We start from the raw sequence: 20,035 nt of genomic DNA on the forward strand, positions 1-20,035 counted from the left end.
TCTGGGCTCCGTATTACCATTATGTTAACTTAATACATGGAATCCTTGGTTCTGATTGGCTGCTGATCAACGTTACCATGATTATGTAGTTACCTGACCCCATAAACATAGGCCAGTTTGACACCACAACCAGGTAAAAAAGCCTCCAAACTATGGCTACATGTAGATTTGTGATGTACGTATATGATATGTAATATTTTATGTGCAGTTTACATTGCTGGTTTCATCATGTACATCAGCTGACAAGCAATCAAATTCACAATCTAATTTTGAACCTTAAGAGCTTATTTCTATGACACTATAGTTTATATACAGGCCTTGTCATATGTCATGGTGGTCAATGCATGGAAATATAGTGTAGTACGGTAACAGTACTGTTACTAGTACATTCTATACTGTATTGCCCCTATGGATAATTAACATTTTTTTATTCAATAAGATATATTTCACAAATATCCGTAAAACCCATAGTAGAGGAATGAAAGCAATATAGCTCTATGAAGCTGCTTGCTATTGTTGACCTCGTACCATCTAATATCCAAGAACTCCAGGACGATAAAACCTACATTTGGCTGAAAAAAAGGGCTATACAAATTGGAAAATTCAGGTATTATTACCTTTTAACTCTACAAAATAATAATGGTTTAAAAGTGCTAATTATAGGAAAACTAAATTGCCTGCCCCTAAAACATATGAATAGACACAAAAACCAGAGAAAAAGACCACCAAAAAGAGAAGTTGTGACCAAAACTGTGATTTTGAGGGGTTTATTTGGCGGCCATTTTGGATTTTGGCCCGGCACACTTTTTTCCCGGACCCGAGACAAAAAATATTGTCATTTCATGTTGAGATAAGGTAAAAGGAACACAAAAAACTGTTCCCACAGTAAAACCAAAAATCACCCATTTATAGCCCACTCCTAATATTAATGTCATGCTGGTGCACTGGCCATTGGAGAATCCAGAAAAGCAAAATAAAAGTAATGGTATACCACTTTGGTTGACTTGAAAATCGTATTCTGACACAAATCCTTTTCTAAAGTGGAAGTCCTTTCTGATATCATAGTATGCAATGATAAGACATTTATCAAATATTTAATTATATATATACGTAATCAATGATTAATCTATACTTCTACAGGATTTAGAAGTGGTAACTTTATGTTTTAAAAGCATCAGACTTCTTTAACAGAAAGTTTTACTCATTCTTCTTCCTCCAACTAAACCCCTGACACTCTCTCATTTTATGGGTTCATTCACTACATTCTTCCTACTGCTAGTAACTAAAAGGTCAAGTTATGACTACAGATTGTTTTGGTCAAGGTTAACCAACAGCTGTAGAGTGTAGTTGACCGGCCTTTTATAAGGGTTCATTTCTTAACTCCAGTCAAATTGTGTTTTTTTTTTAGTTTAAAGATTGGCTCTTAAGATTTTTATCTTGTACACAAGTTTGCAGAGTTACATTTTATCTTCATCTTCAGAGTATCAAATTACATCAAATTGCATCAAATTAATATCATCTTCAGTCATAGGCGGCGGAAGCGGGGGTCGTGTCCCCCCCCCCCTAAATTTGAGATCGGGGGACGGACCTCCCCCCCCCACCCTTAAAATGAAGGCAACGTTATGTTGATAACTTTTTCCTTTTCTTTTGCTGCTGCTTGACCAATCTTTTACCTGTCTCCATCCCAGAATTTCAGGTGGACCCCCCCCCTCCTATTGTTTTTTATCTTCCGCCGCCAATGTCTTCAATAACTGCACGCCTTTTCTTGCTTCGTCTTCATTTACACTGGTTGAAAATAAAAGTGTAATCGACCCAACAGCTACTAACGATTACACTTTGATCATCTGATCGTATAAAACTAAATATTTTGAACAATTATGGTCAAAAGGGCATAACCGAGGCCAAGAACAGATGGCAGATCCGTAACAGCAAAACCGAATGCTCTGTAAAGTTGGTTTTCAAAGTAGAGATATCCGATGTAGTAGGCGATTCGACCGATTACGAAATAGAAAACCAAGACGGGTATCACCGAGAGCTGATTAAGTGGGAGACTCGATGCCAGGGCTAGAACTGTTCCAATGTGTAAGACTGTCTGCTCCAAGGTATTCTGGAGATTCCTTTGGCGGGTCAAGAAGTCTCGATGTTTGATGGGGTCGACTGGTGCAGTGGGATCCGCTCCAAGGGTGTCCATGTTTTCGAATCGTTTATTTGCCACGGCTCTGATGCTCTTGAAGAGAGGCAGGATAGAAAATGCCAGGCAACGGAAAGCAAAGGTCAGACGCTCGCCATCCGATGTCGGGGCGTTTTGGGTTGATAAAAATGGGAGGGAATCTCTCAGGTAAAGGTAAAAGATGGCAGCCATGAAGGCTATACCAGTGGATGCAAACCTCACCACTGTCCATTGCTGACCATGAAACATCGTGGAAGATTCTGGTTCCAGTTTCACAAATGTAAATGAAAGTCAAACAGCCAACGCACAGAAACGTAGGCCTACTTTTCGTGGTGTACAATCTGTTTCAGTATGTTCACATTATAATCAAAGCTTTTAAGAGCTGATCCGTCTTCTACGGAGCTAAAACAAAAGGAAATATGCACTTTAGTATCACGATTTAAGGTCATACTGCTCAGTGTTTAAGTTCAATCTGGAAACCATCACGTGCATGCTATATCTCAATTGATTGAACCTGATATGACTGCAAAACATTGAGAAAGATCACTTGCGAAGCTTAGACTTTGATCTGCATGGACTTTAAACTATGAATACACCATCAAGATTATACACAATATGATATGAGGTAATCGCAATGTTTGTTAACTTTTGTATTATCATAAAGGAGAGTTCTCCCCCCCCCCTCGCGTGGCAGCCATCTTTGATCGTTATTGAATTTGGAGACTTTGAGCTGATACTGGATTCATGTTTAGATCTCTTCTCACGCATACTGCCGCGGAAGAAGCTAAGGTCAATTAAACCATATCTAAAGAAAACAATGGACATGATTTGAGGAAACTTTTGTTAAGATTGTATCGTTTATCATCCTTTACAAAATGATGGTGTACATTGATGACTATTGAAAATCAGGGCGTTTGGACTTGGCATGCTTGATTAATTATAGATTTGTACGTCTCATAATTATATCTTATTCTTTCAAAATTATGACATTTCAACTCTTTCAAATTAAAAATATATCTACATGGTTAGCTTCTGCTATGCAGACAAGACAAGGAGGTACTTCATGCTCTTAAATTCATAAATCTGGTTTTGATCTCTCATGAAAAGTTAAGATCAGCACAAGTGATGAGAATTGTTACCATCGGTCATCAACACCACCATCATCTATGTATTTATCATCAGAATCATTGTCATCAAATCTGTCCATCAGAAACACATGGGCAGAAATCTCTCCCGAAAAGTAGGGGGAACCAAGGGGCGGATCTAGGATTTTCCAAGTGTGGGGCACATTTTCCCCCAGAAAATTTGACCAAATTAAAGTTATCACTTTCAAAGGGGGAGCACACTTGGAAAAAGACAGATTATTTCAATTACATTTTTTTCCATCATATAAGACCACAAATAGTAGGGGGGACATTTTATATTGTGTCCCCCCCCACTTCCAAATGGTAAGGGGGATGCATCCCCCTGCCCCCCCCCCCCCCCCCCCCCGGCATAGCATTAATCACCACTATCATTACCAATACCATAATCAAGACCATGATGAAGGTTATCATCATTACCACCATCATAATCATCTTAAACATCACCAGTATCATCATCGTCATCACCATGATCACCATCAATCATCAACATCCTCTCCATTACCGACATCATCTCATATACTGTCATTATCAGCATGTGCAGTAGCCACATCACCAAACAATCTACACTGGTCAGGAGGAAAAATGCTGCATAAAGACATTCTTTAGAAAAATGCTACAAGCAGAAAGTTTTAATACAGTCCATGATGGCTTGAAACATCACGCCAACATCTCTCCCATTCCAGAAAAACAAAATTGTCACTTTCAAGTCTTCCAATCCTATGCATGTTTGGGCCCCGTCTTACAAAGAGTTGCGATTGATCTGATCGATCACAACTGTGGACGGCCAGCAACGTCAACATCTATTGTGCATGTTCAAAATATTTTCTAATTATGATGTATATTCATGCATTCATTGCTTCCTTTAAAATTCATTATGCTACTCTTTTTACAAAGGACATTGTGCAAATTTTCTTTAGAAAAAAGTATGAAACTGATGGATTTCCATATAATTACGATTGATTGGATCAATCGTGATTGATTGGATCAATCGTAACTCTGTGAAAGACAGGGTCCTGGAGTCTCTGCATAGTTCAGTTACATTCCAACAAAATTCAGTCAATGTTGTACAACTGAGTGGAATGTAAAAATATTGTATTTGGCCAGAAATAAGAGTACCTCACACCCATGCATGGCTGCTATACTCCCCGGGGAGAGGAGAATGTGCATAAATCGCATGTGGGCAAGACTGACTAAAATAACAATCCATTAAACATACAAAATCTTCAGCACCTACTGTATAATGCTCAAATGTCAGTACATATGCCTCTTTTTAGAATCACTTTTCAAAGCCACCCTAAACCAACACAAATAGGTTGTACGAAAAGTTTTATTCAGTTTGATGGATGTGCTATTGTCTGAAAAACACACAATGAATGAATAATTTGCTATGTAATACAAAAATTATCTTGCATATTTTCAACACGTACAGAAAACAGTGTAGCGGTTTCACGGTACACCATGTATTCTTCCATGGGCGTGTGTTGGACCTGAATAGGACCACCTAAACTCGATGTTTTGATAAGTGTGTTCTTCTCGTCTTCGGGAGAATGAGCATTAGTTGTGAGAATCAAGCTATATATACTCTTCTATCAAGGTGCCACATGCACAAAATACCCAAGCTGTTTATAAACTATCATGATCTGGAAGAATCAAATATAATGAAATTTGAATGTTTTTAATTATTCTAGTATGATCTTTTTGGTCTTGTTTGGGCCATTTCTCCAAATGTACTGCTTTTTACAATATTTTGAACACAGCCTCACCTCAGGAATCTATTCATCATATTATTTATATTAACAAATGTAAATGCATAATTTCGATACAATAGGTCCTAATGAACTTGATATTTCTTTTTAAAGCCCCATACGAAGCAAAAACTGAGATGGACAAATCGTAGACTAATCTAAGCTTCTAAGCACAACAATGCAACTTATGCATTTCCACTGCTTGCCAGCCGAGTACTTTGCTCAAGAAAAACTCCAATCTCATAAGCAGGTTTAGAAATAGGCTTAAGCGTGCATTTTGCTTGATTTAAATATTTGCCAATTCAAGTTTTTCCAACCATTTGTAGAGGAAAATGGCAATGAACAATATTTAGAGTTTAATTTAGAGAGACTCTGGAACCTCGGCCATTCATTCATTTCAGTCATGCCATACTTTGACACAAATCAAATTGCCCATCAGAGCAAAGAATACCTCCTGATTATAAAGGCATAAACATATGCCACATAAAGATGGTATCATCTTGTTTAGTAGAAGATACTCAGGACACATGTAATAATTACGTGTTCATGACACATTTATTTCTATAACTTTGAAATTTAGTTTTCTGACTCACTCAGTAGAGTATAAATAATGATGAGCCATATAAATAAACTACGAAACTGAAAAAAATTGTAAAAGTTTCATAGACTAAAAAAATTGATATGATCAGTGTACAGTACACAGAGATTAGCAATTAATAGTTTGCTTGAATTTCACGATTGATTGTACTTTGTAGTCAATTCAATTAATCGGAAAAAAATGTCTATGATTGCTATTAAAGCTTTGTGTTACAGGTCCTGATCTGTGAGGGTTACCATAGAATTCATCTCTTGTATTTTCTTGGTTTCAAAAACATCGTTTCTGCAGGACTCCTTCCATGAAGATCATGTCAGTATGTGTCTTTGTTAGGCAAGCATGTGGGAATCCAACAGCAGGGAAAAACTCGACCATCATCTCTCTCTTTGATCCATTTCAAAGTTGAAATGAAGATTTCCACTCAAAGTATTGAATGTGACCTCAAAGTTCAAACTCTCGTCTTCTTTCACTTCCGGGTTAGCCTTGATGAAATGGACACCTTGCTTGCTATGCATGTCCCAGACTAGTCTACTACTATTCTCACCAGACCCTTTGATTTTATCTTGTAGTCCAGTGGAGATAGTTGTTGTGTCATCCAAGTCGTACTCCATCCACAATGCAATGCCATGACAGGTTCCATCCCTAAGGAAAATCAGAAAGAAAACATCAGAATTTCAAGCTGCAAAATTATCAAAATACAGCAACTGAGAATCAATCACTTTAAGATATCTTTCTCACTAATTTCCTTTATGTCTTCAAATAAAAGACATATCTTTCGGGATAATGAAAAGGCATATTCCATACAATGGAATTCATTTCCAAATGCAGATGTCTAATGTTTAGTTTGTGATCCAAATTTATTATAACAAAATAGGTAAAGAGTTGATGCAGTGAATCATTTGTTTTTTTTAACTATTTCCTCTTTGGACTGTATTATGTGTATTTGTCGTTGGACATAGCAATAGCATTACGACATCCGATCACCAACTTGGTCATATTTCTCACTTCTTTCCAATGTCAAAACTTTTCGCTACAGATTTCACTTACCTGCAGAAATCAACGACTCCATTCCTTACCGACTTCCCTTCAGGAATTGGTTTGGAGAAGTCAAAGGTCATGAGTTCAAACTGTTGGGTCAACCGTCGACCAGGATACTCCCAGAGATGATGAGGTTCCGTAGGTGCATCAGTGCACTCGGATGACTTCTAGGGATACAGATTACAGAAGAAATACAGATAGCAATTTTACTTATTTTATCTAATTTCAACTACCGGTACGACAGCTCTTTCGTTGGTCGACACTGGAAAATCAGTGCTGAATACCTCTGGGTTCCCAGCTTTTCAAGAAAACAAACTTCCCTGATTTTTCCCTGATGAAGTTTAAAAATTCCCTGATGATACAGATTCCCAGTTTTGCATCTTTTCTAAGTTGTTGCAGTGAATTATACGTATTTCCAGTACAAAAACAGTAATATAAACCTCATTAGTACCACCATAACCAGTCATTCAATGGATGCTGTTTTCGACTATTGGGCCGATGAAAATTCTGATTTTTCCCTGATTTAAGGTATGTCTTAATCAAATTCCCTGATTTTCCCTAACTAGAAGATAGTACAATGATTTTTCCCTGATTTCCCTGATGGGCTGGGAACCTTGATATCTGTGATAAGTCGGATCTTTATTAGTGCAGCCCCTAAAAATTTGAATTTTCAAGATCTGACACACCCATAATTTACTGACCAACTGTGCTTGTTATATCAAAGAAAAAAGAAGAATGGACCCAAATGATTTAAATTTAGTCATTATATCCATGCGTGTGCCTATAATCTGAAGGAATAGTGTACCTCAAATGTAAGGCCTATATGAACATATGATGTAATAATTGAGTGTTGACCTCCACCCTTGAATCTGCCTATGCAAATCAATAACTTACCTGTACTATATCATCAAAGATTCTGACATCAAAGTCCTCTAGAGTCCTCACTGGGGCATGAAACTTCCAAAGGTCATCAAACTGAATGGCAATGCCCATGAGTTTACCTCTAGAGGGCAGCATTTTGACATTGGGTGCGAGGAGAGGACGCAGAGCAGACCAAGCATACCATAGGTAGAGATTATGCCAGGGTAAAAGACTTGTAAGGAAGAAAGGCTCAGCCAAGAGTACATCGACCTGGAAGATGGGGAGAAATAACAATCAAGTAAATGAAGCATGCATTTCCAAATGATAGTGGTTAGGGTTACAGTATTCCGAAGGGTATCACATCTTATTCCATTTATGAGTCGGAAAGGCATCTACTTAGAAAAGTGGTACTACATAGTCCATTAAGCCTACAGGTTGAGACATACATATATAAAATGTAAAATACCAGACTGTACAGTAAAATTTTCAAAAAATAAGTTAGATTTTTAATTGATTAATTATGCAAGTAAGTGTATGAAATTTGCCCTAAATTTGGTTTTTGTGTATGTTTTTGCTTTTAACTCAGTTTATATAGCTATTAGAATGTTAATTTTCGGTGGGAGTATCAATTATTACATTTTTAACAAATATCTAATAAATAGCAAAAATATAATTAATTTCTTATTGCTTTTTAAATTCTTATGTATTTCTTTGTGTTTTCAAACCTTTGTTTATTATTGTTTTTTCCAAAAACATTTGTCGGGAACACTGTTGCGATCATAAATAATATAAAATAATTCCATTTCAACCAACAACAGTCAAAATAATCATACATTTATGATTTTTGGTTGAAAAACACAATTTGCATTGACTTTGTAGATGGAATCACGTTTTCGGGCAATTTGGGGTCTGACATGCACTTACAAAATGTTGCGTAATTTCAGAACCGCAAACCCAGGCGTCGCAAATTTGGTCTCAAAAGATGCGCAAGACTTGAAAGTAAAAAGTCAGTGAGCAGCGCGGTAATAAAAAATTGCGCGTTGGCGTAGTGATGAAATTTCGTCAAGGGGGGGTCAAATTGACCCCCTCCCAGTTTAAGAGTTAAAGTATGACTTAGAGTCGCACTTAAATTTCCAGTTGCATGCTCAATAAAAGGTATGATCGAATTGGTCAAACCATGCGAATCGGACATGCCCTTCTGCGTGTTAATCAATAAGATTGCATGTTATATTATTATGTGCGCGTCAGTACAAATCATGCCTCTAAATCATACTCTTTGTAAAACACCCCCAGGACTAATAAAAACCCTGAAGTAACACTTTATACCGTACTTGAAAAGACATATTTATTTCATATTTACACACATTTCTACCAATGGTAATACAAATTTCATGCATATGAAATATGATCATAAGAAGGAGAATAACCACCAAATCATACCTTATTGCCATCCAGATCAGCTACTGAAAGATCTTGTGCTCTTTGGTCTAATAGTTTGACCTTTGACTTCAAGCTGTTGACCTCTATGACCTTTTCCATGACACGTCTACACAGAGATGAAGATTCAATACCGTAAACCTCAAGACAAAATAATATCAATTATTCAGATTACTCAAAGACAATGGAAAAATATCTCACCACTCAAACTTGAGAATTGCATTCAATTATATAATATCTATCCATTTTTCTTTCTTTGTACTTCTCTTTCTTTATTTATTTAGAGAAACTGGACCTAGGACTTATTTCACAAGATGTTAAGCTATCGACTATGTGATGGGGCCAGTTTTTGTAAACCCAAATAGATGTTGGTGCCAGAGGCAACGTAAGCTATGCTTCCTTTCAACCCCACCCCATCGGTGCCAACACCGAACTTTAATCACCAATTGTGTCCTCAAAAAAAAATCTCATACCTGCTACAGTTTCATGACAGGTGCTTCACAATCCATTAATGAATATTTTAGGTTAGGAATTTCAACAAGAGTGTCGCTAGGGCGAGCACATAATACGGCCACCTGTACCACGGAAAATGGAGTTATTGGTCGAGCAAGAAAAATGAAAGATGGCGACTGGACCTTCTGACCTAAAAATCAATAGGCTTCATGGGATCCATGCTAGTATCATACAGACCAAATCATGTGAGCCTAGGATAACTTAAACTAAAGTTATTGCATTCAAAAGGACTTCAGAAAGGCAAGATAAAAACATGTCACTGTGAATTTGACCTCAAAATCAATAGGATTCCCAGGATCCATGCTAGTATCATACATACCAAATTATATGAGCCTAGAATAAGTTAAACTAAAGTTATCGTCTTTAGAGTTAGAAGGGACTTCGGAAGGGTAAGATGAAAACACATTACTGTGACCTTGACCTTCACCTTTCAGCTTCAAAATCGATAGGCTTCCTGGGATCCATGCTAGTATCAAACACCAAATTATTTGAGCCTAGCTTAAGTTAAACTGAAGTTATCACATTTACGAGGACTTCACTGAAGGGTAAAATGAAAACATGTCACTGTGACCTTGACCTTTGGACCTCAAAATCAATAGACTTCCTGGGATCCATGCTAGTATCATACACACCAAATCATATGCGCCTAGGTTAAGTCAAACTGAAGTTGTCGCATGTACAAGGCAAAGTTAATGGATGGACGGACAGACATATGGACGGACACCAAGCGTGATACCATAATACGTCCCATCTATGACAGGCGTATAAAAAGTTGTACTGTACTATACTGTACTGAAATAAACAGGCATTAAGAAGGCTGTTTGTGTAAAGAACCTTCCAAAAAGCTAGGCCTGATTTGTCTGAAGAATTCTGATGGTTTCCTGCAGGTTCCTTTATTCTTCTCTACAATTCCTACATTAAGTAATTCTATTCTTCTACCATAGTCCAAATAAAATACAACCTTCACTCACTTGCTTTGCTCCTAATCTTGCAGCTAACAGAGGCAACATGGAACCATCGCTAATGTTAAGACACACACTATCATTGGTAATAATCTGAGAAGGAACGGGAGGAAAGGACAGATGTATTGAATCTTTTCAAAAATCTTTTGTATCCATTATCATCTCCAATTATCTAAAAAAATGCATCCATGTTCTCCTTCCTCTCGACCAAGGGAATAGTATTATCTACTTATTTAACTTGTATTTTGATTAAATGTTTCGCGATATACAAACTTTGTGCAAATATAGAAAACTTCAAAAAATACAAATGCGTTAATTGACCCCTTTCAGCCTGTGATGCTGGTCAATATTCCAGGTACACAATGAATGAATAATAACGATAATGTTGAATGCAAGTTTATCGTCCTGAATCTAGATCTGGTACAGCTACCTTTACTGAACTTTGTGAAATCATGACATCCAAACTGAAAAACAATCACGTTGAAGATTGCCGACACAGATAAGCATATGTGGGACAGAGTATTATAATTGCTTGGAAAAAAATACCAGACATTTGGATCGCACCCCATGCACATTTGGCCAGTTTATCGGCAATTACACAATTTCAAATCATTACCACAACTGGCATTTATCTCTAATTAAATGTCATCTGATAGTTCCTCGGTAAAACTCAGAAATGCTAATCTTTCAATTTTGAAACATTACAAGTGGAATGCCTCTGGCCGTCTCACCTGCATCACGCGGTTCAATATAGCAGCAGTGCTGACTTTGAATACTACTCTAACTCGCACAAGATGTTCAGTGATACATGGTTACTCTTATGTCCACTTTTTATGAACTAGACCAATAAACTTTTTATGAACTAGACCAATATGATTTTTTTTTTTTTTTTTTTTTTTTTTCTTGTTTTAAATAGAGTGAGAAGCTGGCACTCTACAAACTGTATTTGTTTGAGCAATTGCAAATGCAAAAGATATCGAGGCTAAAACCATAACATAATAACCTCTGAAAATAGTCAGTAGTATACCTTTATTTCAAAGTTTTAATATCCATATAGTAACATAATCTATATCTTACACTCATCACAAACTTTTATCGATTTGCAATCGCCAAAACTTTTATTTGTTTACCATGTACATGTAGCAGTAAACAACAGTACTGTCATGACTATAGCAAATCGAACTATTCCGAATGATTACATAAATATTAATAAACAATGTATATCCTCGATACCTTTTGTATCAAAATTCATCTCCTTTACTTCAATTACCATTATATCACGTTTATGATAAAGATATACTTTTAGGATCAAGTATCCTACAGTGATCAAAACACCCCCCCCAACTATTTTGAAAAATCCATAGACTGAGCTTCCCCAGATGTATACGATCAGAGGAGGATAGCATTCCAGAGCTGAGGTCTAGGTACTCGCCTCTTTCCCGCCTCTCTCCTTTCATTAATTTCTTTTCATATGTTCATGTAACCTGTGACTTAATGTCAAATGACTTCCTATAGTCACACCTTTATATTGCCCTTTGTTGAAGATGGAAAGCATGTTTTGTTTGCTTTCTTTTCCTTTCATTTCCAAATTCTATCGACCATAGTAAGGTATGCCCTATTGATTTCTGGACTCCACCTTACTTCCTTTTATTCCCTTGCTATCTTAAGGCAAATTCTTGTAATTTAAGCTTTGACATGGACAATTCTTCGATTAGTTTAGACTATGTCATTCGTCGTCAAACTTTAATTACATGCATTTATTAACAATGGGTCGATAACCTCTTACTACTTTTATTTATCACACACAAGTCATGCTAATTTGCAATTCCGATACGCTCTTATTTAAGTCCTGCCTTGTTTCTTGGTAATCCTTTAAATTAGAATATCTTTTGATATCAAATAAATGACAGACTATTAGGGGTCCACCAGTTCTCTTTCCCGAATTCCTTCCTCATTGTCCAAATTAAATGTTCCTTATGTTCAGTTCCTTTCTAATAACGATAATCACCAGCTATTTTTAACAAGGGATGCCCTAAAATCTGGCGAAAGGATTAACAGGATACCAAATTCCAGGTAAGGCGTACGGAATGTGAATCTTGTTGCATGCTTGTCTTGTTTGTGTTTGTTTTCTCTCTCTATTTATATCTTTCAGTAAACTCGAAATTTTCTATTGTAAAGTTCATATGTAAATTGTTGGCTACCGGTATTCTGATTTAATTGCCTTGCATGCCGGAGGTAATTTTATTTATTTAATTGAAGTTTTCTGCCATTTAATGTACTCCTTTGTGTATTGCATTTCTTGCATGCTCTCTGTATTTCACGTTTGAACTGTTGTATGCCGATTGTACATTTTATTCTCCCCCTTCAAGCTTCTGAATATTTCAGTCATTGCATGCCCTCCTCTTTCATGTTCGAATTATCTAGCATGCTGAACTGCAATTAAGTTCCACATTCTTTATAATATTGTCTATTCAAGCTTTCGAACGTTATGTTTTTTGCATGCCCCTTCATCTCAATTTAAAAGTTTTTTTTTTTTTCACAATTACGTCAATCCTAATCTAAAGATATTTGGTGTAACTGTCTTTTTTGTCTAACGAATGTAATTGCCAAATCAAGCAATTCAATGCATAACATGTCCTCATCCTATATCAACTATGTTAAATCATCAGGAAATGTTACTTTTCATTCTTCTAAATTACAGGTATACAAAGATGCAAACTGTGAGCTGTCAAATGCACGGGGTTTTGCTGACTCGATGATGAAAGTGAGGTAATGCGCGGCCTTTCTCGTTCCAACCTCTCTCTCTCCTTCCTTTGTATTCTCTCCCTCCCTGTAACACTCTTTTAATTATTTTCTTTCGTTTTTCACATGTCACTATCTCCCACTCTGTACCTGCATTTGCGATCCTTCACTTAGATGCCGAGTCTACGGAACCCTGTTCATTTGGCATAACACGTGTTTATATGTACATGTATGTGTATTCATCGTATATACAAGGGTGTGTTTGTATGTGCATACCTGTATACATATTTCTTTATAGTTATTCAGTCTCTGCATTCAATCTTTACATATTATATGTATCAAATTCAATACATGTATCACCGGTCTGTTTCGTCTTTTTCTTTGGCCTCTATACTCTGTACAGTTTCATTTATTATCTATTACACATAGTTTACTATCACACAGTCAACCTTATAACGAACATTTTTCTATTATTGTCACTTATACTTTTCGGCACGCTTTAAATAAGCGCACCGAATTTTACAACCTGCATTTTGGCGAGCTCGTTCTGCCATCAAATCCTTATGTACTTCATTATGCTATATGATTCAGAGGCCAAAGACTAAGAGAATGATAATAAAATGAAATAGCAATGTTAGTTACTTACTTAAAGCTACCACACACAACACATATATATATACATTCTATGTATCATTTATAATTAGTCTCATTGAGTGTATTGCAATCACTATTTTATCAAGGGCATCTCGCCAGGAACTTGTAAAGATGCTCCACCTTTTCTTTAGTTCATTTGTTCGTTCGTTCGCTCAGCCTACGAAGACTTTAGTTCGATGTTATTGTTACTTGTGCATTCATGTGATTTTTCGTTTTGTCTTGTGTCACTGTCATTTTTCTTTTGCATGTCAATGTTTTGTTCCTCCCGTTCATTTATTCATGTATCTGTTTCTCTGTAAGCCCACTCCATATGTTTTAAGCAGGACTCGACATTTTCTTATTTTTCTGAGCACTAAGACGAAATTCAATTATGAGATTCTCATCAATCTTTCACGTCTGATTTAGCAGATGAGCCATTTTTTTCTTTGAATAATGATGACCTTTTTGATTTACTCCAATCTTCGCCAACTAGTCATACAAATTCTAACAATGACGCTGCATATAACCGTTTTGTTGCAAGAACCTTAAATTTAGAAACCGATACTTTTGATTTGCACTCTGATGAAGACGAAATTCTAAGTCCTTCATCTGAATATATAACCCAGTCTCAGTTTAAAGAAATTACCAAACAATTCTCCATAGATACGTTTTCTCTTTTACACTTTAACATTAGAAGCATAAGTAAGCATTTTGAGGAATTCCAATTGTTATTAGATAATCCTTCCAAACTTCCCTTTTCTATAATTGGACTTTCGGAAACTTGGTTATCCAGCGAGTCTAATCTTCCATTTGCCCTGGATGGCTATGACTTTATCGTTAACAACAGGCAAAATAGGTCTGGTGGAGGGGTTGCCCTCTACGTTTCTCAAAATTACGATTACATAACTCATAAAGAATTTATTAAATCAAACGAAATTGTAGAGTCTCTTTTTATAGAAATAAATATTCCCACTTCCAAAAATATAATCATAGGCATTATGTATAGGCCTCCAAATTCTAATTCAAATGATTTTCTCCTCTACCTTTCAGATTTGCTAAAAGATCCACTTTTTGTAAACAAAGACGTCTTTATAATGGGAGACTTTAATATTGATATTTTGAAACATGAAAATAATAACATATCCCATGAATTCCTTGATATATTCTTGACTGCCTCATTCTTGCCTTTGATATCGAAACCATTCCGCCACACTCATAGATAATATTTTTTGTAACGTTCTGCCTTCGCCGGACTCTTCTGTAGTCATATCCGATATAACCGATCATTTTCCAATTATGTCACATTTCACCCTTAGGCGCCCACTGAACAATCTACACCGGCCATCAAGGCGAAGACCAACTCATGAAAACATAGCCCGACTTGACGCTTCTTTAGAATCTTCAGACTGGTCGCGTGTTTACAACTCAGATGATGTTAATGCATCATTTGAGAACTTCCTTGACATATTTTGTAATAAATTAGATACTTACATTCCAAAAGTAAAAGACAAAGAAACGGCATACAAAAAAACACCAAGACTTCCATGGATTTCCAAATCAATTTTACGTTCAATTAACAGAAAAAATAATTTGTACTATAAATTTAAGACAAAAGGTTCCGAGCGAGCCAAAATTAAGTATTCTAGATACAAAAATATTTTGACTAAAACAATACGACTAGCAAAGAAAAAATACTTCACGAAACAATTACATTTATATAAGAACGACATGCAAGGTACATGGAAGATTTTAAAACAAGCCATGAATTTATCAAATAACAAAACAAGCATAACTAAAATAAGGGATAATGATCAAATTGTTGAAGACTCTGAAATTATTGCCAATATTTTTAACAACTATTTTTCCTCTATAGGGGTAAACTTAGCTCACGAAGTCCCTCCTTCGAACAAGCATTTTTCTGATTATCTGGGCATACCTAATACAAATTCTATATTCTTTACACCTGTTGTTGAACAAGAAATTATCGATATTGTGTCTAGTTTGAATAACAAAAAAAGTCCTGGCTATGATGATATCAACAACTTTATTTTGAAGGGTGTAATTTCCTCTATTGTTAATCCTTTGGTATATATTTTTAACCTTTCATTGCAAAATGGTCAAGTCCCCGACAACATGAAAATAGGTAAAATAATACCTCTTTTCAAAAAAGATGATAAGCTTAATGTCAATAATTACAGACCTATTTCCTTACTATCCTCCATGTCAAAAATTTTAGAAAAGGTCGTTTACAATAGAACTATTAACTTTTTGAAAGCACACAATATTTTCTCCGATTACCAGTTTGGTTTTAGAAAAAAACATAATACTGAACATGCCTTATTAAATTTCATTGACAAAGTGGCACATGCTCTCGACAACTCTTCACACATGGTTGGTATCTTCCTGGACTTCTCCAAGGCCTTCGACACAATCAATCACAATATATTATTACATAAACTCGCTCACCATGGGGTGCGTGGGAAGGCCTTGGAGTGGTTCAGGAGTTACTTATCCAATAGACGTCAGTACGTAACATTAAATGGCTATACATCCAATATGCAAAATATAAATTGCGGAGTCCCACAGGGCAGTCTGTTAGGTCCTTTATTATTTATCATTTATATTAATGATTTTTGTAATTCATCCGATATTCTTTCGTTCATATTTTTTGCCGACGATTCAAATCTTTTTTATTCTCATAAAAATCCAAAAACACTACTAGATATAGTAAATTCTGAGCTAGAAAAGGTTACTTGATGGATAAGAGCTAACAAACTATCCCTTAATCTAAAAAAACCAAATACACGTTATTTAGTAATACTATAGACACACTGCCGGCAAACATTATGTTTGATGATACCCCTTTAGAAGTTGTTTCGTTCATAAAGTTCTTAGGCATAACTGTCGATAATAAACTTTCGTGGAAATATCACATTGAAAATATTTGCAAAGCGATTTCACGCAACATCGGCATAATAAATAAACTGAAATTTCATTTTCCTCCACAAACCTTATTAATGCTTTATTCTTCTTTAATCTTACCGTATTTGAACTACGGAATTCTTGTTTGGGGCAATACCCACCAAGTTTTATTAAACAGACTTCTTTTATAACAAAAGAAGTCTCTCCGTATAATTAACCATTCTTCATTTCTTTCACATACAGATCCATTGTTTGCCGAAAACAAGCTGCTAAAAATAAATGATCTATATCTGTTTCACTTAGGCCAATTTATGTATAAATATAATAACAATTCACTTCCTCACGTATTTGATTCAATGTTCCCTCAAAATCGTTCAATTCATCATTACCCTACAAGACAGTCTAATGAGTTTCATTTACCTCTTTTAAGAACATTATTAGCTAAAAAAAACATTTATATACGATGGCCCGAGATTCTGGAACTCCCTTAGTGAAGATATAATTAGAAGCCCATCCCTTTGTTCTTTTAAAATGAAACTTAAAAATAATTTTCTGAAATCATACAGGTCATCATTTACTCAGTTTTAAATAATTTTATCATTAAATTCACCATTTCATGCCTCCTTAACTTATTTTTTTTTTGGTATAATTATCCGCGCGTTGAAGTCCTGCTGTATTATCTCTGTTATCTTTCTTTATCTCTTTTCATTTTTATTTTCATATCCTTTGTGTGTGCTTCAATTGTTTGATTGTTTCTTGTTCTTTGTTCTGCTGTTCTCTGTTTTGTAAACTTGTCTGTCTTCGTAGGCAATTCTAAAATAATTATTTAGAGGGGTCCACACAATACAAGCACTGCTTTTTAGTGGATCCCTCCATTTTCACAGAATTTTTATTTAATAAAATGGTTATGATATTTGCTTATATATATTCTGTTTTGCTTTACTTCGTTTTATAGATAAATATCAAATACTGTACATGCCTGAATTTATTTTATCTGTATAAGTTCATTGTAACTATTTTGATCACATTACTTTGTTCTTCTGTTGAAAATGAAAATAATAAATTAGATTGAATTAGATTGAAATGATGGTTATTCAACAAAAAACCCCAACACGGCCAAAGTTCATTGACCTTACATGACCTTTGACCTTGATCATGTGACCTGAAACTCGCACAGGATGTTCAGTGATATACTCTTATGTACAAGTTTCATGAATCAGATCCATAAACTTTCAAAGTTATGATGGTAATTCAACAGATACACCCAATTCGGTCAAAGTTCATTGACCTATGACCTTGGTCATGTGACCTGAAACGCGCACAGAATGTTCAGAGATACTTGATTACTCTTATGTCCAAGTTTAATGAACTAGACCAATAAACTTTCAAAGTTATGATGGTAATTCAACAGATACCCCCGATTCGGCCAAAGTTCATTGACCCTAAATGACCTTTGACCTTAATCATGAGACCTCAAACTTGCACAAAATGTTCAGTGATGCTTGATTACTATTATGTCCAAGTTTCATGAATCAGATCCATAAACTTTGAAAAGTTATGATGGGAATTCAACAGATATCCCAATTCGGCCAAAGTTCATTGACCCTAAATGAGACCTTTGACCTTAGTCATGTGACGTGAAACTCGTGCAGGATGTTCAGTGATACTTGATTAACCTTATGTCCAAGTTTCATGAACTAGGTCCATATATTTTCTAAGTTATGATGACATTTCAAAAACTTAACCTCAGGTTAAGATTTCGATGTTGATCCCTCCAACATGGTCTAAGTTCATTGATCCTAAATGACCTTTGACCTTGGTCATGTGACATGAAACTCTAATAGGATGTTCAGTAATACTTGATTAACCTTATGGCCAAGTTTTATTAACTAGGTCCATATACTTTCTAAGTTATGACGTCATTTCAAAAACTTAACCACAGGTTAAGATTTGATGTTGACGCCGCCATCGGAAAAGCGACGCCTATAGTCTCACTCTGCTTCGCAGGTGAAACATCAAAATGGCCTACCTTTTTCATAGCTGTGACAAACTTGTTGGTTCTGTGTTGATCGTTGAGCATACCAAATCTTGGTCTACTCCAGACGACATGAGCTCCACAACGACAGATTGGTCTGGTCTGATGAGATGATGGTTCTTTCTCTCCGCTGCTTACCTCAAACCATTGGCTGTAATCATCGTGGGTCATTGTCAAGGAAACAGTATCACCTAGAATGAATAAAATGAAACAAACCCTTGGAGATAGATCATTACTTTCTGCAGCCCCAAGACTATGGAGTAACCTTCCCCTAAAGGTTGGAGTATCCACAGCATTAAAAGATTTTAAATAGACTAACAACCTCTTTTATTATGGTATTTATAGCGTTTGAAAACTCTTACTGCTCAGGAAAGTACATACTCTGTACCTATAGTAACTGCACTTAACAATTTCAAAACATTATTCACTATTATATCATGATAATGATGATTATGATCATCATCATCCTCCATCATTATCATCATCATCACCACCACCATCATCATAATCATCAACATCATCATCATCATTATCATCATCATCATTATCATCATCATCATTTTCCTCATCATTATCATCATTATCATCATCATCCTCATTATCATCATCACCATCATCATCATCATTGTCATCATATTCATCACCACCACCGCAACCATCATCATCACCATCATCATCATCATTATCATCATCATCACCATCATTATCATCGTCCTCATCGTTGTCGTCATCATCATCATACTGACCTTTGTTGACTTGAACAGGCTGATCTAAGAAGTAAACAGCTTGCATCCAGTGATCCCTCCATTGTGCTTCAGATCCATCTTGATGACACCATGTAGGAGCAGTGCTTAGTAACACTTTGCCTTCAGTGTCCATAGTAAGATCCCACCACATGAATACACCTAATAACACAAACACATCGACGGCCATGTCTTCATCAGTGTGATAAGAGCTAACAATACAGACTTACGGTAGTAGTAAATTAATGATAACAAAAAATAATAGTAATTTTTAAAAATAAATCATAAAGGTCTGATATTACACTCAGAACGCAAGTCTGAGGGAGGTAGACGTATTTTTGTCCGAACACATCCAATAGAAAGTAATAAGTTGAATGTTAATCTTAATTGATGATTCATTATTTAAGTCATTTGAACATTTGACATTGTTTATCCTATGTTTTCTAATAATACCAACTCAAAACGGTGGTTGAATTTCCTTGCAGTCTTTATTT

The 20,035-nt window shown here is 35.7% G+C and overlaps 2 protein-coding genes across 2 annotated transcripts in view; both read right to left on the reverse strand.

Annotated features, from left to right (window-relative positions):
* Positions 1 to 1,629: 1,629 nt before the first annotated feature.
* Positions 1,630 to 3,032, reverse strand: LOC121409498. The gene has a single exon (XM_041601417.1). The coding sequence runs from the start codon at positions 2,417 to 2,419 to the stop codon at positions 1,859 to 1,861; it is 561 nt and encodes a 186-aa protein (XP_041457351.1). The 5' UTR covers positions 2,420 to 3,032; the 3' UTR covers positions 1,630 to 1,858.
* An 893-nt stretch (positions 3,033 to 3,925) lies between these two features.
* LOC121408257 (protein arginine N-methyltransferase 7-like) overlaps positions 3,926 to 20,035 on the reverse strand; it is a 33,750-nt gene continuing 17,640 nt past the window's right edge. Inside the window, exons 7-13 of the mRNA XM_041599660.1 lie at positions 19,545 to 19,703; positions 18,793 to 18,989; positions 10,476 to 10,559; positions 8,995 to 9,132; positions 7,588 to 7,824; positions 6,703 to 6,860; positions 3,926 to 6,297 (exon numbers count right to left, since the gene is read on the reverse strand). Of these exons, the coding sequence (XP_041455594.1) occupies positions 6,030 to 6,297; positions 6,703 to 6,860; positions 7,588 to 7,824; positions 8,995 to 9,132; positions 10,476 to 10,559; positions 18,793 to 18,989; positions 19,545 to 19,703 (1,241 nt within the window). The 3' untranslated portion in view covers positions 3,926 to 6,029. The remainder of the gene's footprint in view (positions 6,298 to 6,702; positions 6,861 to 7,587; positions 7,825 to 8,994; positions 9,133 to 10,475; positions 10,560 to 18,792; positions 18,990 to 19,544; positions 19,704 to 20,035) is intronic.

This window comes from Lytechinus variegatus, chromosome 2, assembly GCF_018143015.1.
Source record: "Lytechinus variegatus isolate NC3 chromosome 2, Lvar_3.0, whole genome shotgun sequence".
Classification (NCBI taxonomy): Eukaryota; Metazoa; Echinodermata; class Echinoidea; order Temnopleuroida; family Toxopneustidae; genus Lytechinus; species Lytechinus variegatus.